The following is a 23,447-nucleotide window of genomic DNA, read 5'->3' as shown; positions in this document are numbered from 1 at the left end:
TTTTTAAATAAATAAATGGTATTCGATTTTTAAAACCAAGGAGTTTTCAATTAAAAAGATTTTAATATGACAGGAATAGTGGAAATATTCCATTCCCGATTCTTTTAGTGCAGCCTAGTAACGTACCGTACGTAACGTACTATGTATAACTAAACTCGAGAACGGCTGGACCGATTTGGCTAATTTTGGTCTTGAATTATCTGTGGAAGTCCAGAGAATGTTTAAAAGATAGATAAATATGAAAATGCTCGGAATTAAATAAAAATAACAATTTTGTTTTTCCTTTGATGTGTCCCCCGTCGGACGGATTCCTTTTGTTTGTTTTAAGTTTATTTTATACAAAAGTTTAGGTCTTTTACTTATCGATTGAGGCACTAGGAAGTCTGCCAGGTCAGCTAGTACTTTATAAAACTAAAGGAACAAACAAGGAATAAGCAAAGAAGTAAATGATATTGGTGTGTAATTTAAACGGTAAAAAAAAAGTGTTATTTCATTATTGCGAAAAATAAAGTTTAAATATTTAAACATCTCTGTCGAAAATACCTTAGTAGTTTTCAATATCGTAGTGAGCTAAGGAATAAAACGCCTTGCTTACTCGTATCGATCGATGAGACTATGCCATTGCTGGAAACCCGTACGCAGGTACCATTTCTTTTAAGAAAATACTAATTATTTTATTTTATTTATTTATTTCATTTACTTCAGATTTTGCATCCATATTACATTCATTAGCATTTCATATAGTATACCAGAATTAAATAAAAACAATAACTACAATCTCGGAATAGAACAAAAGCAAAAAAATTATAAAACAAAAACTCAAAATTAACGTCAAAACTACCTTAACCTAAAGGCTGGTTTGGATCCAGGGTGCTTGCTCTACATGCACACATGTCCGGTGTTGCATTATAATGATCGAATGAATATAAAATCACAACATTGAACAAACAAATAAATATACGTAACTTGAGAACCTTCTGATGTAATCATAGCGTATATTAGTCGCAAACAATGTTAATTAACATTTTCGATTTTTATATTTACCTAGCTTTTGCCCACGACTTCGTCCGCGTGGAATAGTTCACAAATAAATATGCAAAATTAAATGTATATTTTTCAATATTTCTGAGAGATTTTCTTAATATTTGTTTCCGTAAGAACCTTGTACAGAGTATTAGAAAACTGCAAAAAAAAAAAAAGCCAAATCGGTCAAGCCGTTTTCATGTTATGTCGTCACAACGGAAAACGGGTTTCATTTTTATATATTTAATTTAAAGGCAGAAGCTGAAGTGTTACTGAAATATCGGTAGGTAGGTAATTTTTTTTTCTATTTAAGGTAAATATGTTTTGTCTTGTTTTTTTTTTTTGCTTTGTTGCACTACATCGGTGAACGAGCTCATGATCAACGTGATTTAAAGTAGTTGTCCTAGGCCATAGATATTATATCTTGAAAAATCCCTCTCCCGGTCTGTAACGTAGAATAGCCGGATTTAATGTGAATTGTCAATTGTGCACGCAGCATTAAAGAAACCTTCCGAAGTCATTACTTATGTTATACTATTTCCATTTCTTTATTTTCTCGATGACAGTTCTAATTTGATAGTTGTAGTATTGTGACCAAATAAGTAATGATATCGATCGCATATATTTATTATGTTTTGAACAAAGACAAATACAACAAAAACATTCAAATATATTTTTTCAAGCTGGAAACACTCAATGGCCCACCGCCATTTTGTGTTTGTCTTAACCTGTCACTCGCAACAGGACCGTCGTCACTACATTTCTGTTCGCCGAGTTTTTTCACATTATCCATACGTTACGGTGTGTATTTTGTGTTCCTCCGTGTTAATTGCTGCCCAGCTGTCAAATATCAAAATGCCTAAAGGATCTCTTCTGAGAAAGCAGGTGAGACCTGATGATCAAAGTTCGTAATTACTTTGAAGCAGAGTATCAAAATGGTGGCCCGCTATTACCACCGTGGCAAGTGCGAGAGCGTGTTTTGGCCGCATTAGGAATTAGTGAACCCTACTATTTCAAAAATTACTACCGAAGCTTACGGTATAAGCGACATGCAGGAAAATAAGTTTCGTACGCCGGGAAATTCATCTGGGAATCGATAATATAGAAGTACAGGAACTTATAATAAATGATGGTGAGAGCTCATCGAGTGACAGTGACGATTCACCAGATTTTGATTAAAATATAATTAACAAATAAAGTATCAACATAATTTATTTACATCTTGTAATGAAATGTAATATTAGTTAATAAATTTGTACAAAATTATCCGGCAATAGCTTAGTTTCCTACACATTGTAAAAAAATATCGGGTCTGTTATCGTGTTACGTTTATCGATAGCTCCATCCCTATCAGTTTCTCCGACTCTGCTATGACCTTGTACGTGCGTAAGCGTCATATTTTTATAAATAATGTTTAGATTATGTAAAAAAGACGCTCGTTCAAGTTTCCACAGGAGCTGTCATCGAGAAAATAAAGAAATGGAAATAGTATAGTGCCAAATTGCTAGTAGCCCAAGAGCCCGTGGGCTCTACCTGTATGTATTTGACCAGACCTGAATTTTCGTACATTGAGACCCCTATACCTACCATGCATGAGGTGGGGACTCAGCTCAAAGTGGTCGACGCGCCGAGCGCTCCGGTAGGACAGGTACCGATTTTGACGGATTTTAAATCCATTTGACCACGTCTGCCGTTTTGAAATTTTTAAAATATATGATTATTATTATCGGAAAATAAGAATGGCAGACCATTATCGCGCATTTTACTTTGTGGCAGACCACTTTGAAAATGCTAAAAAAATAAATTTTTGAAAGTAATTGACCAGATCTGCCATTGATATAATAATATGTTGTTTATTATAGTCTTAAAAACTTATATTGATCACGGCAGACCTCTACATTGCGTACACACATCAACATATAATAAAATCTTAGCTACTATCCGGCCAGATGTATATTATGTTTTCCGTTCACTGTTTTAGAGGAATATAATTTACTTGCGATTTACTTTAGCAATGTAAGTATTGACCGAAATTAATATTTTTTAAATTCTATATACTAAACTTCAAATTTTTTATGGAATAATTATAAATAATACGGTATAATGCTGATAAAAAAATAATTCAATTCCTCATTTTTATTTCGTCAAGACAAAATTTAAAAGTGTTAAATCAGTTAAAAATATATATCATGCATGCATTACATATATATATATATATATATATATCAATCTTCATTCATCATCATCATCATCGGAGTCATCTTTATCGTTAGGCGACTCGATTTCATCATCCATTGACTCGAATACTGCAAAAATAAAACATAAATTGTAAAATGAACGTAAATTCATCTGAACATGTTCGAGAAAGAATTGTTATCAACTTACCAGGAACATTGGTGATGAAGTCACTCACAAAATATGGAAGTTGGTCACCTTCGAACCTTTTGAAGGCATATATGTTGTCCTGCTCAATCCAACCATACTCCAATGGGTCTAAAGTTCTGGGTTGCTTTTTGTAAGCATTTCTCCAAATAGAAGTAATATAGTGGGCCCTCAAAATTTGTTGATAAAGCTCACTCTTACGCGGTGGTATTGAGCTTGCCTCAAAATTTTGAATTTTTTTTCTATAATTTTCATTGATGTCTGAATCTTTATAGTTGCTAACGAATAGCTGGAACCTTCCATCATCTACATCACTAGATTTTTTGGCATTGTATAGCTGGCAAGTTAAATGTTGAATGATAAAAATGAGGAATTGAATTATTTTTGATCAGCATTATACCGTATTATTTATAATTATTCCATAAAAAATTTGAAGTTTAGTATATAGAATTTAAAAAATATTAATTTCGGTCAATACTTACATTGCTAAAGTAAATCGCAAGTAAATTATATTCCTCTAAAACAGTGAACGGAAAACATAATATACATCTGGCCGGATAGTAGCTAAGATTTTATTATATGTTGATGTGTGTACGCAATGTAGAGGTCTGCCGTGATCAATATAAGTTTTTAAGACTATAATAAACAACATATTATTATATCAATGGCAGATCTGGTCAATTACTTTAAAAAAAATATTTTTTTAGCATTTTCAAAGTGGTCTGCCACAAAGTAAAATGCGCGATAATGGTCTGCCATTCTTATTTTCCGATAATAATAATCATATATTTTCAAAATTTCAAAACGGCAGACGTGGTCAAATGGATTTAAAATCCGTCAAAATCGGTACCTGTTCTACCTGAGCGCTCGGCGCGTCGACCACTTTGAGCTTAGTGAGTCCCCACCTCATGCATGGTAGGTATAGGGGTCTCAATGTACGAAAATTCAGGTCTGGTCAAATACATACAGGTAGAGCCCACGGGCTCTTGGGCTATAGTGATCGTATTATAGAAATGCTTTAGATAAGTTGTTATCGTTTTGGGACTTTGTTTTCTTAGACTTTTTTTAGTCATTTTACCAGGATTAACTAAAAAAAACAATAACGCCTATTATACACCTAGTTTTAAGCATTAAGATTTTATTTTGCGGATATTTGCTTGCTATTACAAACTATACCGGTGACTCCTACCTGCATAGCTGTATCATATTAGCCTTCGGCAGCAGCAGCTAATTAATAAAACTTATGGTCGCCCAGTCCTTAAAATTCAATCGCAATCACTGGCACCTCGAGACTTGATTCATTTTGAGTATCACATTTTTATTATTGATATTTTTTCTTGTAAAAGAAAGAAAAAAGTAACCGTTTCTATTTTGAATTGGCAACACTTTGAACTTGTCAGAAAAGAAAAAGAGAAGAACGGCTGCCAAACAAAGTAGTTAAAACACGTTACTTGAGACACAACAAATTGATTCGGTTTTCATCAGAAACTTTATCTGACTCATATTGTGTTGATTTTAGTTGACTGTTCTAATTACGGTCTGTGATGAACAAACGTAAATATCGGCATAAATGAATAACAAAAAAAAAAGAATTATAAAACTATTCAAACAAGGCTATAATATAATAAAAGAGAAATGGAATTTTTATTCCGATGTGGATATATCATCTTACCTTCAGTATTCGCGACTCGTTCCAAAATTACTTGAATCCGACGCGCAGCTTGTGTCTGATTTCCAAAATGTCTCGTTCATTCTTTGTTACGTTCACCGCCAAGTGTTTGACAGCAATCTAAAATTCCACCATAATTGTTTTACCATCCAAGGCAAGCTGAAATCGAGGGTGAGAACACTGAAAAATGTGAACAATATTCATGGTTATGGTCTATGGCAACGGACATTAACAAGTACTCATCAAAATTTCTAGTGATCCAATAGTAAAGCCGGCGAAGATTTCCTCTTCAAGGTCTCCAAAGTACACAAGAACTTTGTTAGCTGAACCGTCTTGGCGAAAACCTACTTAACAGTCGCTAACAAATTTTTAGCTTTGAGAGGAATATTCTTTTAACTTTCAAATTTGCGGTTTCGAACATACGTTTTCCCTGCTCTACCTTGATGATGCTGCAGGACCAAGTTCGAATGGGCATCTAAAACGAATGCTACAGTTCAGGCCATCACGGTGAGTCGATTAGAAAATACCCAATTGGATACAATTGCTTGCTTCGGAAAAATAACAGCTAATTTTTCGTTTCTTATATTTGTAAAATAATACATACAGCGTCCTAATGAAAAATAAATTTACTATCAGTGTTAAAATTACCTTTTAAATTTTGTGAACTAATTACGGTAAAATATATTAGTTTTATGACTTATTTAAATATATACAATAAAATTAAATATAAATAATTACTGATGTATTTATTTTCAAATTTTAATCGAAATGTTTTTGTTCGTTCTCCTAAATTTGAAACTCACGCTGGTAACACTGAACTCATTTTATTTCAGTGTGCATAAAAGTTTCATTGTAGACCAATAAAACAAGATATGTAACAAATAAAAATCATTTCAAATTAAATAAATTATTATTATAATTTTCTCCATAATGAAATGATTTTTATATTAATGAAAGTAAAATATCGACAAAACAGTTAACGGCGCTTGGGACCTTACAAAATTCTTCGTGTTACGGAACGTTGTGGGGCGTGTTGTCTGAACAGTCGGATGGTCCGCTCTTACAGCTAACTTCATAACGGTTTCGTATGCTAAATTGGGCATAGGTATTTTCGTAATTTTTGAGTACGAAAAGGCATTAAACCTTTTTGCTGTGTATAAGCTCGTGTAGTTAAAAGAAGAACGTTCTTTGATATCAATCAGGAGTATCAATTTGGTTGCTTTTGTTTATGTTACGAACGTTTACGTGATTACTGCACGCCGTACACTCACGATCGTGCTATGACCCCTGTGTAAACTCATAATAATCACCTAACATGACAATGTGGTTATTAAGAAGATCTTTAATTTCTCATAGTTAATTACTAAGGTGATTTTATTCTCGTCAACGCTGATAACACGCATAAAATAGTGAAGTTTCGTCCATAGTTTTATAGTATATTCGACACTCACAGTTCATGCAGGTAAGTATGTTATTTTTTTCAAGTATTTAATATATGTATTAGTAGATAAGTGACGTTTTACATAGCTCAATTAAAATTCAAATTAGATAAATAGTTTCGTAATGATGATAAATACTTTTATTAAATTTACTCTGTAATGAGATCATTGCACTTAGCAGTTGCCAATGTCAAAACAAAGTTTGTAGTTGTTAATAGCTAGGTAGGTATTGAACATTCTTGAACTTGTCCTGTTGCTTAGAATTCACACAGCGTGTGTTTTATTTATAAGTACATAATTGTGGATATTGTGGAGAGTTGCTGTTAAGAAAAAAGTAATCCAATTAAAGTACTAAGTACATAGAACTTTAAATGTAGTTAATTATTATATTTTATTTTATTTTTGGGTGAAAATGATTTTTTTGTTTCCCTCTGAATTTTATTAATAAAACCATATCAAAGATTTAAAATTCAAGATGCTGAATAAGAACACAAAAATAGAAATTCATATAAAATCATAGTAAAAATTTTTTTTTTCAATTTACTGATTTTGTAAGTTGTTCAGAAAACGTAATTGAAGATAATTTTATTAAAGCTGATGTTAAATAGAAGTTACCCAAATGCCACAATTGTTTCCTCATCGACAGCAGTAGTAATAACAATATATTTTCCTTCCTTAGAACTAACTAGTTACGAGGATGCACTGTTGTGTCAGTACTGAAATAACTTCTAATATATAATAAACAAGTATGTATGTCATTCAAAAGGCAAATCATTCCGTACTTTTAAAAATCAACTTGAGGGTTGTGGTGATTACCAGCAGTATCTATTGGTTTTCGAAATTAATGAACACCCTAAGATTGAGAATATTATTACATTTCACCTTAAAAGTAAATAATGTTTTGTTCTAAATTATTTTATTACAATCAACTACAAAAATTTGTAGTCAAACAAAACTTGGTAAACATTAAACATACATACACATGTCACATGATCTACATTTGTAACTATAAACTGAGTATTTCAAAGTTCAAACTTTCTAATTAGAGTGAGTGATCTATTAGTGATTATGCATTATTCAGTCAACTGCTGCCATTTGTTAACAGTTTGGTTCCAGACACTCAGGTCATTGATAAGTTTTCCATAATAATATTTAATAATTCAGTACAGATAGAAACAAAAGGGAAACAGTAGTTAATGTGTTTGGCCAAAGTTAATGCAGTACCTATAGTATCGCCCAGGCGGCCTGGTAGGGCCGCCGTACCGCGGAGACCGACGTCGTTGGTCGTCGACTATCGCCTCGACGATCCGTCGGTCGGGCGTCCTCGGGGTGGCGCCATGTGTCTGGTTTTAGTGTTAACCGCGGGAACCCCCCTACTCTGACCGGGTTTTGACCCTGGGGTGTAAGAGTGCAGGGGAGTCGTTTAGTGGGTGGACCCTAAAATTCCTTGAGCCCGCGGTCTGCTTTCAACACCTGCAGATCGTCGAGTCTCACATACCCCGCGCACCCCCTAGGCGCGGGGACCTCGTAGGAGGTTCGGCCCCGGCCCGAAAAAAAAAAAGTACCTATAGTACCTACACTGTTAGCTGTGAAAATTTTATTTTGTAGTGTTTCTGTTAATACCTCCAGTACTTACGCTTTTCATTATCTCATTGAAAATTATTCAATCGCGTTTTCGGTGTTATTTAAAGAAAACCTGTCCAAAGAAAAGACCAAAATTAAATACCATTTCAAAATCTAATCTACAGTGGCTTTTCTCAACACCTGTGAATAACCATCAAATTGAAATTGGACATTGTTATTTTTGCATTCTTGTACATTTACATTAGAGACAAGGTCAGACATCAATTATTAAAATTCCTTTAAATAAGTGATAACAAAATATCAGCATATAAGTGGTCAGTGCAAAATGTAAATTGACCTGATATTGAATTTTTTTTTTGAAATTACTAATTATTTCTCATGTAAAACCAAAATAATATTTTTTTGATAATATTATTATAATATTAAGAATATGCATACTATAAATTATAACGCTATTAGCACTTTCCATGGCAAAAATGTGATAAGTAAAGGGATAAAACAAGTACTTTTAAGTACCGTCTTTATTACTACTGGCATTAGTGACATCCTTAAGCGACTGTGGCCACTAGACTATGTAGCAATACTAGAGGGATCGGTAAAGAACGCTCGGGACATCTAAAATATGCAACAATTAATGACGACGCTGCTTTTCGCCAAATGATGCTAATTAACCTTCGAATAAATATGAGTGAGTAAAATTGCTGAAGCTATAAAAGAACATTCGACAATTTTTACGAGTTGCGTTGTCGTCGCCGGTCCGCTTTGTAGTACCCCGAGGTACGTCTGTCCTGGTGGCTGACGCACTACTCGTTATGTCACTCACGAGTCATTACTCAGTTTTTCCGTCAGCAACATCACACTGCCCACAATACCTTTCTGTTAGTTTGAGTATATACTCGTATGCTCGTATTTGTAGAATAAACAATACAAATAACGAAACACCTTTAAATACAAAGTAGTGATTTTACGGGTAAGCGGCAATGGTCAATCTGCTGTTCGAATGTTCAAAAAGTTATTCCCTAACACCACTTTCAAGTCGCAACCTGATGGTCGCAGCCACATGACGATTAAGGGCTTAGGGTTAATTTAGTGTTCCCCGGCATTCTCAAAGACGCAGAAGCACCGGACCCCTTGTGGAATTAATTGAATTCTTTCAAGGAGACGTCTTACCACTACACTAGATTCCGTTAAGCCTTCTAATGTTCATAATACCGTGTGGCGATTTAACTACCGCATCCCTTTTATGACCAAAAGGCTCGCGATCTTCATTCGCAAGACAACGCAACTCGAATTGTTTCTGTTACTGGATATGCTGATATACAAAATGCTGATGGCAATATCTTGTGAACAAATGAAAGCTTGTTCTCGCGTGACGTGCATTTGCACGACCCGCTTGCAATTTAAAGTGACTCCTTCCAACGGAGATTTACACTTCATATGGCATAATAATTAATTGGGCCATACTTCGTCGAAGGTTACCGGACTAGTAGCATTTATCTTCAGATGCTGCATCGTGTGATGGAAGAATGATTTATATTTGGCACGCTAAAATGGACCTTTTTTTTTAATGTACCTTAAGACATGTCTAATTATGTTTGGATAATAGCGCTGGAAAGTTTGAGCTATTACTTCGAACAACATAATTTAATACTTAAATGAACAAGAAAATAAAATAAAGTGCAAGTGCATTTTTATTACCGTCATCAATTCGGTAAGAGTTTCGAAAGTTATTTGTTGGACCTTGGAATGCGTAGTTACCGAATCATCAATAAATATCGTATGTAACATACATTTGCAATAATGTACATGTAAATGTAATTTGAAACCTCCTTGTTACCGAAATGACTAAAAATGTTTAAATACTAGGTATTTTTGTAGATCGTAAGATTGATAAAGTAGAAGTAAAATGCCGATTTAATAATTTTTTGTTTTGTTATTGCATCACAAGGAAGGTCCTATTCTGACAAGTGCTTCTTTTTATTTTTTTTGTTTTAAATTCGTCAAGTTATTAAGCTATTAGGGAATGGTATACGAATCGCTCTTTGAATATGGAAGAAATGCAGGGAGACACTATATTTATGGTAGTAGTTAATTGTAATAATACGGAAAATCAATGTTATTCAATGAACAACATCTTTATCTTTTAAATGAAGCACTTAAAATATTAGTAGTACAACACACTTTTAATAATATTGTTACTTTACAACGCAATTGCCTTAGAATATCTTATCAATAAGATTTGTTTTATAAAACAATGTAAGGTACCGATACAAATCTCAAAACAATACTTTTGTTCAGTTGACCCAACTGTTTTAGGTCAATTTCTCAACATCAAACTCAAGTGAGACACCATTTGAGTCTTGATCATTTTGTCTCGTTTTTGATTAAATACTACGAGTAGTATATTGTTGTCAATATCCAACAATCGTTAACCATCTATCAGAATTTTAATACAAATTAAAGCTGTCTTCGAATATGCCATAAATCGTAACCATAACTCGATTCGAAAAACGGTGCTTAACCAGTACGTAGCTTTATAATTTCAGTATTTGAATATGTCTGCGTGTGTAACAATTTCTGATTTTTAATTGCTAGTTTGTTCTTTGGAGAATCGCTCACATTCTGGGAACCAAAATTATGAGTTATTTGTTACTAAAATTTAATTATTATATTAAAATATTTGTTCAAAGTTTTTATTTTCACAATCAAATACTTTCATTTACTTCAAAATTTTGAAAGGGATGTAATTGTAGGACACGCGTCGTTTAATATTTTCAAGCTTTAGAGATCCACAGTAAAATTATTCTGAATTTTATCTTTGTGCGTCCATCTCTTTTGCAAGTTTAAATACACAGAGCGAAATTTTGTAAGGACACTGTGCAGGATCACACTGATGATCGTTAAAAACGTTTTAAACTTTTCCTTCAAATTAGGAATATATGCGATGCGTATGCGTAACAACAATAACTAAAAATTTATATTTTATATGCACTTAGGAAAGAAAATGGTTTAAAATCATTGAAAACTTCGGTCTGGGATACGAAACTACTGACGATCGTTAAATTTTACTAGTGATGATTATCCTACGACCTCTCTACATAATATAATAAAATGGCATTAACTATTTTTAATTTAAGTAAACCTCTCTACATAATATAATAAAATGGCATTAACTATTTTTAATTTAATAAATTGATACAATGTCGTGCTCCATATTTGTACCGTTTTTTGAACACACATTACCTACTTGTTGCGACAAAGTATTGGTATTCCAGAAGAGGAATTTTTCTTTATGTACGTACGTAGGCTTTGTGCTGTACTTGTTTATACAGGTTTGCGTTGAGCATAGTGACAATAAGGACAACGAATGCTGACAGCGTGGCTTGCGACATCGGGGTTTAATATTTGGTACACTTATTGGGATCGCATCGAATTGTCAACAGATAGTAACGCGAGAGCAACACACCTCAGTCGCGCAAGGGATGATAACGTCAAGAAAGGCAATGCAAGTGGTAACAGTGAATGCAGTAAGCGGAACAACATGGAAACCCTAGCGCAGGGCGAAAATTTCGAAGGCAAAGATGCTACCTCGCAAGAAAAAGGATCGACGGAAAACAGAGATGGTAAAACGGAAGTGTACTATTTCAAGTGTGGTTTGGTGAACCTTACAATTGAAAACTCACATTTAATTTTTATTAATTTAATCAAGTGCCACGTCATGTCATCGCTTTTTTAATTAAGATATGGACAGTAAAAATAATATCATCAGTTTACTTTATTTTTGTTGTTTTTCGAAAATCGAACACCAATGTTTTGCACATGTCCTCGTTTAATTTGTCAAAATAAAATATCCAATAGATGAATATTAAACGAAAAATAAATCTCAACAAATACTAAAATACGAGTACGTTATGAAAATATGAATTGTCTTTTGTTGACTGTAATACAGTAAATTGAAAAGGTGATCGGCATCGGCATGTATCGGCAGGACAGTTGAAAGAGAATTTCAATTAATAAGACTATATAAATTCATTATAAGATGGATAATGTTGAGATAATTTTCATAACCTAACAAATCGAAAGACAATAGAAACTAACAAATTGAAAGACTTAAAACAATATGGAGGCGAAGATCTTCCTGTCGCCTGGAAAAGGAACACATGTGATGAAAAACCAGTTAGATTTTTATGAAAATCAAAATTGTTCCATAATAATTTATATTATATACTTTTCTTGAATAAGCTTAGTTTTAATAATTTTTCATTTTGTAACGTTTTTTATACACTGTTGACTTGAAAAAAAGAAAAATGTCAATGAATTATGATCAAAGAAATATTCATTTGCTGTGGTTGGTTCACAGTAAAATATAAGTAATAATATAAACGAAACTATAAAATAAATTTTAAGTGTTGGTAATTTCCTTGATCAGAGATTCAAGATTATCATTTCTTATCCTGATCATCGTGCTCAACGATAAACATCATTTGCTTATAGTAGAATTGAAATAAATAATCTCGAATCAACATTTAGTAAATTAACAAAGATTGTTAATTTTATTAGAAAAGTTTAAATTAAAGATATAAGTTTTTTCTCTAACGCAGAAAGTTCGCAGCTAAGTAGTGGCGTGGTGTCGTCCAGTCAAGACGACATCACGAGTAATAAGCGACAGCATGCAGAAGATAACCAAGAAACTGACGGAGCTGATGATGAAGTGTCAAAACGAAAGAAGAGGAAAGATGAAGAAAAAGAACCGATGGGTAAACCAGCCCCTGTTGCTAGGGGAGGACCCGGACGGTACGTTTTATTGGATAGCTTTGCGTGGTAAAGAATATCTTTATCGTTTTAACAATAAACTGATACTCTATTTTTACTGTCATTTAAGGAAAAAAAACTTGCAGTATCGCTTCGTTTTGTTGGAGTATTCCCGTCATAATTTTAAAAGCCTACTTCACTATATTTTCCATAAGACTTCGATCTTTAACATTGCTCAGAATTTCGACTTAAAAATACTAATACTTCCGGAAGGTCGTAATGATAGCTTATTCGTAAATTTGTCCTTAATACATAGATACAGTACACACCAGCGATGAGCACATGGGGATGATGCTTGTAAGTCTTCTTAATTTTACATGTTAACAAACAGTAAACCTCCTGGTCCTGCAAGCAAGACAGGCGTTGCCCCACTCGGCAAAAGTGGAGGGGCACAGGGCTCTGGCAAGGGTGGATCGGGTGGCGGCTCTTCAGGAAAAAGCGGAATGCAGTCTCAAGGAAAAGGTGCCGGTGGAAAGGTATTATTTTCAAATCATAAGTTCTCGTGTTCTTGTTTTCTTCTAATGACACATTCATGACTCATAATAAATCTTGAAGACAATAATTTTATATAAGCATCGCTGAATAGATCGGCCCACCTAATGTTAAGTCGCTATCTGAGATGATAATGCGAACACTGTGGTTCACCTTGAGACATTAAGTCGAAGTCGTTAGTCTCTTGGAATAAAGGCCGTTGAGATTGCGACCAATGTCGTTTCTGTTAATTGTCGCTTAAATGCATCACACGCCGTGGATAGCAAATTAACATACGATCCACCCAATGGTAAGTACTAACCGTTGCAAATTAACATGGACCAAAGCGCTGCCCACCATTAAGGACATTTCAAACATAGTTTGAGTATGGCTCGATGAGGATATTTTTAATTTTTTTTTGTATTTCAAAGCGATATATTTAGTCAACTAGTTTTTTTTTTTTTTTTTTCACTACATGAATAGTCTTATTACTGGTATTGTGAATTTAACACGTAAAAATGTTAGCTTTATGCTTTTTCTAATTTTCACTATGGCCCTAGTTCGCAAAGTCGCAACAGTATTATATTCGACTTCGATTGGGTTTCAAGATGAAACCCTAGATAGATGGTACCCCACGATTTGACCGAATTTGACGTCTTCATACGCAACGAAACATGGGATTTATTAATCGATCATGATCGATTATTGTTCGAATATGAAAGCCAATCTTCACGCTGAGCGTTTCCTACTAAAAATATCCATAAAAAAGGTGAAGAGAAGATACAGCGTGAGAAACATGATAGCCATATTCTTCGCACGGACTGTCTACTCCGAAAAGTTGTGATGCAAAATTGTCTCTAATATCTGGTTGTCACAAGTGTTCTGGATAAAGTTCGAAAGCAGCGTTTTCGCAGAATGATTCTTCACGCTCAGCCAGAGAAACAACTACTTTGCTTAATTTTTTGTAGTGGAATTGTTGAGCTATCCGATGTGATTCCTATGTGCAGACGCGATATAAGCGAATACTTCGAAATATTTGAAATTTGGTCGTTGCAAATGAAGGACACAGACTGCGGAAAGAAACGATAAGAAGCGGCAGTTCTGCGGTAAAGGAAGGATGCACAATACCTTATGTAGTCCTTACTGCAGGCTCGTACCGCTACGCGATGAGAAACGCCCAACAATTTCACTTATTTACGAATATATATTACAACAGAGACACGAAGCGCGCGCGCGGTAGTCCAGCCATTACATTTCTTCCCGAGTCGATGTCGCCACACGATCTCGCTCGCACGCGTCGGTAGGTAAAGTGAGGGATAAGGGATGGGACAGGATTTGCAAAACCAAATTAAATGTTGCTATTTTTCGAAACCAAAAACTAACAGTTTTAAACCAGCGCAACCACTATGTATTTCCAAAAACAAAACAAAAGACCTGAGGAATCTGATTTCAAGACGCTGAAGAAGCAGTTACACGGTATTAAAAGATAATGAAAGAGAAGAGAGTGAGAGAAGAACAGTGAAACCCCCTCTTTTTCCAGTTTTATCGTCTGCAACAATGCTTGAATTGTGAATTATTTTGAAATACAGTAATTTTTTTTTTTTTAATTCTGATAGTATTATTGTCACCCCCGTAGGCTTAGGATTCGGAAACGGCTCCCACACAATCCTTGTTAAAATAATTATTATATCATATTCAGAGTAAGTCCTCAAGCTCCAAAGGTGGATCGGGATCGCAAAACAAGCAAGATAGAAAAAGTCCAGTGGCAAGTCCAAAGCCACATAGTAGTAAAGATAATAGTGAAGACACGGACGACCAGAAAACGCAAGAATCATCAGGGCCTAAAGTTCCTCCACTCAAGATCGTGATACCGGGTGGCGCCGGGGGCTCTGGCGGTAGAAACGAACAAGAAGGCGAAGGTTAGTAGTGTATTTTTGGTTTTTAATCATTCTCATCATTCATTCATTCACTCATTGATTACTATATCTACTATAATAACCTCACTTCTTAATAATTTGAGGGATAATTTCTTTTTGCTGGTGGTAGGACCTCTTGTGAGTCCGCACGGGTAGGTACCACCACCCTGCCTATTTCTGCCGTGAAGCAGTAATGCGTTTCGGTTTGAAGGGTGGGGCAGCCGTTGTAACTATACTGAGACCTTAAAACTCATATCTCAAGATGGGTGGCGGCATTTACGTTGTAGATGTATATGGGCTCCATTAACCACTTAACACCAGTTGGGCTGAGAGCTCGTCCACACATATAAGCAATAAAAAAAGATCTTTTGGATGATAACTTAATGTAATGGAACATACAATAGTGACAAAATTCTTCATCCCGGTTATTCGGGACGTAAAAATGTCACATTATATTATGCACTTCCTGCTTTTATCAGTACTTTTAGAATTTGTCTCGTCTTTACTTTTGGGTGTCCAGGTCAAAGGGGAAGCGGGAAAGGTCGGGGTAGTGTGTCAACCCTGCCATACGTAATCCCGTGCACAAGCACCGACACGGGACAGACATCGGACAGCTCGGACGGAAATTCGGACGACAAAAGAACAATAGAAGGCGGGAAGGTTGGTTCATGTTTAACGTCATCAGCTAAAACGATTTAAATCATCCTCCCGTTAAAGTTCCATAAATCATGTTACATAATAATATAATAGCAAGAGTCACAAATAGGGATGTTACTCATTTAATCTATAATGAATAGATTCATCGAAAATACAAAACAGGGCAAATTAAAAAAAAAAACAGTTCTGAAACGAAAAGCTATGGTGGTGGAGCTGGGTGGTTTTTAAATAACATAATTATCTGTGCATCCGATAAGTTTTATGATTTTATTGGCAATAAGATAGCGGTCTGAGTCTGGGATGTGTTGGATGGGACAAGCTCGATAAAATCGACGTATTTACTAATCCATCACTTAATAACTATAAAATATTAACTTTTGTTATTTTACAATTCAAATCGATGATTTTTTTATACAATAGGTATACATACATATTTCAATGGTATTTTTTGGAGAAACATATATGTATGCAAAACGAAACAAAAAAATGTGAAACATCCCTATATTCATTTAATCCTAATTAATTCACCAGATTAATAAAAATTTGTAGTATGTATATATGCATATGTATGTATATTATGTGTGTACATATATAGTATATACATATACGGTTTATGAAATAATCACAATAGGTTACTCGTTATTGATTCAATTTATTGACATTGTTCCTATTCTGATAGATCATATTATTATTACGTCAAATATAACGTTAATGTGTAACTAACAAAGCACATTGAAATTCACCTCATACTCATTAGATTACTTCATTATTTTGCTTGATCATAAACTTTACATTAAGATTTGAACTGAACGCAGTTTTAATGCATATTCGTTTTACTTTATGCCCAGGCCTCGCAGCCATACGTCAAGGTCGGTACTAAAACAATACTTAGATGTATATTTGATTTACACTATCCCTAAATATTATATTCTTATCAATTCAATAACGATGGTTGTTTAGTTTACAGTATTTCATTGTATACAATTAATGTCACAATATACTATTAAATTATAATAAATAAAAATCAATTTTATTAGCATCAAGCAGTTAAAGATTTAATGTGTTTTGATGAAATTGAATTTCAAAAACCATCGCGCGACATTTATTGTTCTCCCCCTAATGTTAAATTATCTTAATAATTAAGTTGGGTACAACTATTTTTACAATTTCCGACATTTCGCACGTTTCAGTTAACGTGGCCAAGGAAGTCTACCACATATGTAAGAGATCTAATCCGCATCTTTATGAAAAACATTATTTTTTTGTGGATTAATAACAAACTATAAGTGTTGTATTAATGAGTTGATTTGATTTTTCAGTCTGTTTTTATTTTATTTTTTTGAGCCCTCGATGTTCTATGTTATTCTTTTTCTAGTATCTTTAGAGTAAATTATGATCTAATATAATGTTAAAAAGTCGTATATATATATTTTATAACAAATTTTTGGTCTGGCAAACTAGTTTTAATTTATTCAAAATAATTGAACCATAAATAACTATGAACAAAAAGCGATCATAATGAACTCAAAGATTTAGGTAAATGTGCCTTTTTACTGTGTATTCCTTTCAGTTTATATTCTTGTACTCTGTTATTAAATGTTGTAAACACTTTACCTGATTAGGACGCTTTATTATCGATTCAAATATGAGACATTGCATAGCAAAAATATTCGAATAGTATTTTTTAATTACGTAGCATGCGAAATGGAGTAAAATGACGCGTCTAAGTCAGGTAAACATAATCTCAAGATAAAACAAATGTCTTGTTTGTAAGGCCGGGCAGAGAGTGCTGCGTTCGCATAGAACCAATGACGACAAAGACAAAGAGAGGACGTCACCGCACGTTGGCGCTGGACAAAACCAATTAAACACGAACAAAAGTCCACCGCCCTCTGTAAGTTTTTTTAATGTTTTATTGATATAAAATGTAAAACCAGTCTAGCTCGCCTTGGTTTTAATGATGCTATGCAACTAAGGGTTGTACGAACGCATAATTTTTTTTTGGCGGGAACACCAAAAACAAAGTTTTCTGGATTGTTTTATTTTGTTATATTAGAGTTTATTCAGGCTTTGAACTTGTAATAACGGTGGCTTGTTAACTGTTTTAGCATTTATGAAAGTGCACGTATGTGGGAAAATTAAATAAAACCGCTGGACGTAGCATATCGGATTCTTCCAGTCCACTGAAGGCTTAAATAACCACCATTTTAAGGAGATTTAATTTCATCCCGTCTTATTTCATTTCATTTAATTTCATCTCAATTGATAATAAAATAGTATTAAATAAATCAACTTCTCATTTCACACCATTTAATTTTTCATGTAACAGAGTATGAATATATGTAATAATTGAAGATTTTAAAAACTTGACACTGGCAATAATCCCATCAATTGCCATACTTAAAAAAATAAAAAGAATGGTAGGAGTCATTTGAGATTATTTTCTATTCTTACAGTTAGTGTCATTACAGTCATTTAATTATTTGTCAACTAAAATGAAAAAAAAACGTCGGATCGTTGAGCAATATTATAAATAATTTAAAAGTACTGATAGTAAATATTTATAAATCAGCGAAATTCTGAATAAAATACACCCAGAAGATACTTGTACCAACCAAACTAGCACATTTTGTTGAATTTAGGTCTGTCTCTAGACCAATATTCACATTAAAATAAGTGTTCTTGATTTATGCAATGATTCTAAACAGAGAATTCATAGTTAAATTTTAAAAGAACATGTAAAATTGAAGAGCATTAATATTCATTTTTTAGAGTCACGATGATCACACTGTTTCTACATCGAGTGGCTCCAGTAGATCGGAACAAGGCAAAACCAAATTGGGTAAGTTTTCGTAATATCGAAGCGGATAAATACCACCATATTTAGGATTTCTGAAAGTGATATAATCATCAAAATTAAGCCAAAGGAAATAATAATCATAACGATCGAATAAATTAACTACGTTTTTATGTATATAGTATATATTGATTAACCACTCTTCTTCCTGTTTAGAGTTGCATCCAAGAAAAAGAAAACTAAAATCCTCCAAGGATCATTCGCGAGAATCGAAAAGCGATTCCACACAAGAAGCCAGCTCCCTCAGTCATAATATCACACACAGCAACCCGTATCAGATGTACATACATATACGGAAACAGGTATATTATTAGATTCAATGTAGGGTTGTATGGTAAAAAACTTTATTTCACTAGATAGAAATGTAAAAAGTTTCTTTTTGCTCACAGATTCATCACCGTCAACGTGGTTTGTTTCCAGTCAAACCAAAACCTCCAAAAGATTTCAATAAATATCTGATGAATCGTTGTACATACACTCTACAAAGGAATGTCAATCCTGAGCCACAAATCGAGATACCACACAATTTGCCACCTCAAATGATAAATGAATTTATGACTCAGGAGAAAGAAAGGTGCACACAGTATTTTATGTACATTTTTATTAGTAATAAACGATTAGTGGATTACTGTTCCCATCCATATTGAGACATTCAGTTGAAGTCCAATTGCAATGTATTAGCATTAATATTCCATATCATAAATAACCAAGATGGCGGCGTAGGCGTAGACGCAAGGAAATTATAGGAATTATATGGAAAGTAGACTGTTCTTTTGTAGTATTCGACATACAACTGAACCATGACGTGGAATGTGGAAATTGTGGTAGTGGTAATGTTTTGGAAGTAGCATACCGGATTTATTTAATAGACATCTTGACGAAACCATGTTTGTTTAGTTGTATTTTATATTTTGATCATACAATATAATGGTTTAGGGGCTTTTAGAACATTTGTCATCTTATATGTAAGATTACTTGCTAACTAAATGTTTCTTTATTAATATAATCTCGTTTGTAAGGCATCGTTTACGGATACAACATCTGGTTGAAAAAGAAAAGCTTGTGCTGGCAGTTGAACAAGAAATACTTCGAGTGCACGGGCGCGCTGAACGCGCCGTAGCTAATCAGGTAATTACAATCCTAATTGGACAGGTGACTGATATTATGTTTAAAATTCAAGAGGCGACAAAATTAAGTAAAACACGTGCTGAATTATGTAATGAATCTTGATATAAAAATATAAAGTTTTTGATTTCATCAATGATATTTATGCTTAGCTTTTTATAAAAAGAAATGTCAGTGAACCTGTAGTTTATTCAAGTTGCACCCAATTGTGTAAATAAATTCTGTAGTAGTTTATTATTCGACAGTCCCTGCCCTTCTCTGTTTGTACGATTCTTCGTGACAGAGAAGTTTACAACGTGCTAGCTCCAGAGCAGGAAGAGAAACGAAATGCGCAGCGCTCACGTTGCAACGGAAGGCAGATTAACTCTTGGCTTCAAGAGGTGGATGACAAATGGGAAAAAATTAAAGTGAGTGTTTCCAATACACGTGTATTTACAAATAAATTCAAAAGGAATTTTTAAAAGAAGCTATTTTTACTAACTCTTGATTTTTTTTATTTTTTCTAAATAGGAGGGAATGCTTCGACGTCAGCATACCGAGGCTCAAACACTACATGCAGTACAAACCATGGGTTGGGAGTGGAAATTGAAGGAGCTGGGCCTCTGCGATTTTAAGACTATACCCAAAATTGATACTACCCATGTACCACAAATACATGTATCAAATTTTGACTTGCCCGCTTGAATTTTGAGTTAGATTGCCTGTGTTTATATAAAGTTAGCATAAATCTTCTCATTAAATGCTAACATTTTCATCCTGATTTAATCTATCAAGTTAAGCACCAATTGGTAATGACAATCAAGCGGAACTACAAAATTGGATTATTAAGACTAATAACAAAATTTTTCTTGCGTCCTTACTTCACGATGTCCGAAAATGTTTCTATTATATCCTGTATGCTTTTTATTCTTAAGTTTAAAAAGTGACTACTTGTAATCAGGAGAAACAATAATTCGTTGGTTATTTGGATAATTTCGTTACTTGACATTTATTCCTTGACAATTTTATATGATTTCAAAAAAACGCAACTTGAAAATGGCCTATTATCTACATTAGAAGAAGTATATATATATATATAAATGATTTTATATCTCTTGCTTTAAATAATTTTTTTTTTAAGTAAAATACTTTTAATTGTTTAAAATGGAAATCTTCAAGTAATATGTTAACAGGTCAAGAAATTTTATTATTTATTCATTTTAGACATGCTCTCTAATCCTATAAATTTATACATAACAATTCTTGTTTTACATTTGTTTTTGTAATTACGTTATGTTTTGATTATCCTTCTGTATTATTATTAGAGATGTATATTTTACATGTAATTATATTTCTAATTAACGTAATTTAATATTTTACTTAGTCAATCTACATAATTATTTTATATGACGTATATCTATATATTAAAAAAAAAAACAAATATTTTATACTACATTTTCAACAATGATTTATTTAACGCCTCTTTTTATCAAACTCCATACTATGATTTAGACTAATCGGTTTTTACAGCATCATTGTTTTTTTTTTTATTAATAAGGGATTACTGGTTGCTCAGAGGCCTCTCCCGTTTCACCAGGACAGGTGGGCAAGCAAAGGCCCAGCCAAGAGCATCTTTGTCTAAAGATAGGCTAGTAGTGTATAGGCATTTAGTTGTAAATTAGTATCGTAGTCACCCCGCATGCGAGGATTCGCACGAGTCGATCTAAAAAGATTGAATAACTTGCGTGTTAATGTCGTATTTCTACTTGAATTAACGAAAACGTCTTCTTCTGAAAATACTACTAAAATGCACTCTGAAAACATATTAATTAGATTATTTTATTAGTCTCCAAAATACAACCATGCTTCCATAATAATTTGTCATGTTTTGTTTTCTTGAATAGTTACTCATTAATGTCAACTGGAAACTGCCTCTTGTAAACCCATAATAATTATGAATGTCGAATTGTAAAGTCTAAGTCCCAAATTTTAACTTTTTAACTTACTTGAAAATGTTATAAATCAGTATAACGACGACACATACGTTAAAGTATTTTAAATGTAATTGTTAGCCATTTATTGACTAGAAGTGTAACCCATTATTTAGATGTATTGAAAATATATATTATATATAATCTGTTTTTGTTATAAAAACATATATCCCGTGACTTTCTTTTGTAAATTATTTAATATTATTTCATTTATTTTAAATTGAAATAAAAGATCTCAAATCAAGTGTTTTTTCAATTCTAGTGATATCCACAAAAATACATCTTTGGTTAAACTCTTGCGTATACATGCCGTTATTAGTAAGCCACAGACGTTACAGATAGGGGTATAGGAGATTGCTAATGTCCCTTTTGCGCCAAATTCGTAAGAACAAAAGATATTTGAAATAAAATCCAACCCACTTTTTTATTTAAATAGTTCATATTTTTTGCTCTTTTGGTTAGTTGAAATGGGATGGTTTCTGTAGCATTAAGAGAGCTGCGATCAGGAAGGTTAAATAATTTTGTAAATAATATCCTATTAATACAAAATATTTTTTTGTCTTTGATACTTATAGGAAAATTGGCCCATTGTTGTCTGGGTACTAGAGTGGGCATCTGAGACACTAAAATTATCTTGACCTACCCTTAATGTCCGTATATCATAACCAATTGGAGATTTTGCAAAGCGAGATAATTCTATAAATTGTTACGCATTTTCTGCAGATAAATTATTCAGCTCATCTTCTAGTTTCGACCATACTATACTTTACATACCTATTGTAAGTAAAATCCATCCAAACGAGGGACGGAAACAAAAAGGTTACGTAAGTAAGTGCGAAGGACAAAGTGTTATCACAGGGTCATAGATAAATAATAAGTGCTAAATATTTTTTTTTTCTTAAAGAATAAGAAATTATGTATATAAGTTTACAGATTCAATAGGAAGGAATGGATGTTGGAATTTCATTAGTTTATTTTATAAGCCAGTCGAGTTACGATCTAACGGCAAACGCACGCGATTTTGTATGTTTCAAAACGAGTAGGTATCGTTCCTATAAATAAATGAAATATCTCAACTCACCATTCTACCACACATAGAGAAAAACGGTGTCGAAAACGAAAAAATGAAGTCTTCGTGGCCTAAAGGATAAGACTTCCGGTGCATTCGTATATAGCGATGCACCGGTGTTCGAATTCCGCAGGCAAGTATCAATTTTTCTGATGAAATATGTACTTAACAAATGTTCACGATTGACTTCCACGGTGAAGGAATAACATCGTGTAATAAAAATCAAACCCGCAAAATTATAATTTGCGTAATCACTGGTGGTAGGAACACTTATGAGTCCGCACGGGTAGGTACCACCGCCCCGCCTATTTCTGCCGTGAAGCAGTAATGCGTTTTGGCTTGAAGGGTAGGGCAGCCGTTGTAATTATACTGAGACCTTAGAACTTATATCTCAAGGTGGGTGGCGCATTTTCGTTGTAGATGTCTATGGGCTTCAGTAACCACTTAACACCAGGTAGGCTGTGAGCTCGTCC

The 23,447-nt window shown here is 33.6% G+C and overlaps 1 protein-coding gene and 1 long non-coding RNA gene across 9 annotated transcripts in view; one reads left to right on the top strand and one right to left on the bottom strand.

Annotated features, from left to right (window-relative positions):
- LOC114246926 (uncharacterized) overlaps nucleotides 1-22,149 on the top strand; it is a 36,571-nt gene extending 14,422 nt beyond the window's left edge. For 2 of the 8 annotated variants that reach the window (XM_028179679.2, XM_028179684.2), the window contains 14 exons: nucleotides 11,541-11,720; nucleotides 12,699-12,891; nucleotides 13,241-13,385; nucleotides 15,080-15,299; nucleotides 15,817-15,956; nucleotides 16,802-16,822; nucleotides 17,144-17,173; nucleotides 17,728-17,847; nucleotides 18,726-18,795; nucleotides 18,967-19,112; nucleotides 19,200-19,384; nucleotides 19,830-19,938; nucleotides 20,181-20,342; nucleotides 20,446-22,149. In XM_028179679.2, coding sequence (XP_028035480.2) covers nucleotides 11,541-11,720; nucleotides 12,699-12,891; nucleotides 13,241-13,385; nucleotides 15,080-15,299; nucleotides 15,817-15,956; nucleotides 16,802-16,822; nucleotides 17,144-17,173; nucleotides 17,728-17,847; nucleotides 18,726-18,795; nucleotides 18,967-19,112; nucleotides 19,200-19,384; nucleotides 19,830-19,938; nucleotides 20,181-20,342; nucleotides 20,446-20,619 — 1,895 coding nt within the window. In that variant the 3' untranslated portion in view covers nucleotides 20,620-22,149. The remainder of the gene's footprint in view (nucleotides 1-11,540; nucleotides 11,721-12,698; nucleotides 12,892-13,240; nucleotides 13,386-15,079; nucleotides 15,300-15,816; nucleotides 15,957-16,801; nucleotides 16,823-17,143; nucleotides 17,174-17,727; nucleotides 17,848-18,725; nucleotides 18,796-18,966; nucleotides 19,113-19,199; nucleotides 19,385-19,829; nucleotides 19,939-20,180; nucleotides 20,343-20,445) is intronic. The other 6 variants (XM_028179683.2, XM_028179685.2, XM_028179680.2 and 3 more) reach the window with 5 other exon arrangements.
- Nucleotides 11,076-11,379, bottom strand: LOC149503545 (uncharacterized). The gene is made up of 2 exons (XR_016323623.1): nucleotides 11,240-11,379; nucleotides 11,076-11,187 (listed from the first exon to the last, which is right to left on the bottom strand). It is a non-coding gene; the product is annotated as an uncharacterized LOC149503545 (long non-coding RNA).
- Nucleotides 22,150-23,447: the final 1,298 nt, after the last annotated feature.

Source organism: Bombyx mandarina, chromosome 01 (assembly GCF_030267445.1).
Source record: "Bombyx mandarina strain Sakado chromosome 01, ASM3026744v2".
In the NCBI taxonomy this organism is placed as follows: Eukaryota; Metazoa; Arthropoda; class Insecta; order Lepidoptera; family Bombycidae; genus Bombyx; species Bombyx mandarina.
The sequence above is the reverse complement of the archived record's forward strand: the minus strand, read 5'-3'. Positions and strand labels throughout refer to the sequence as shown.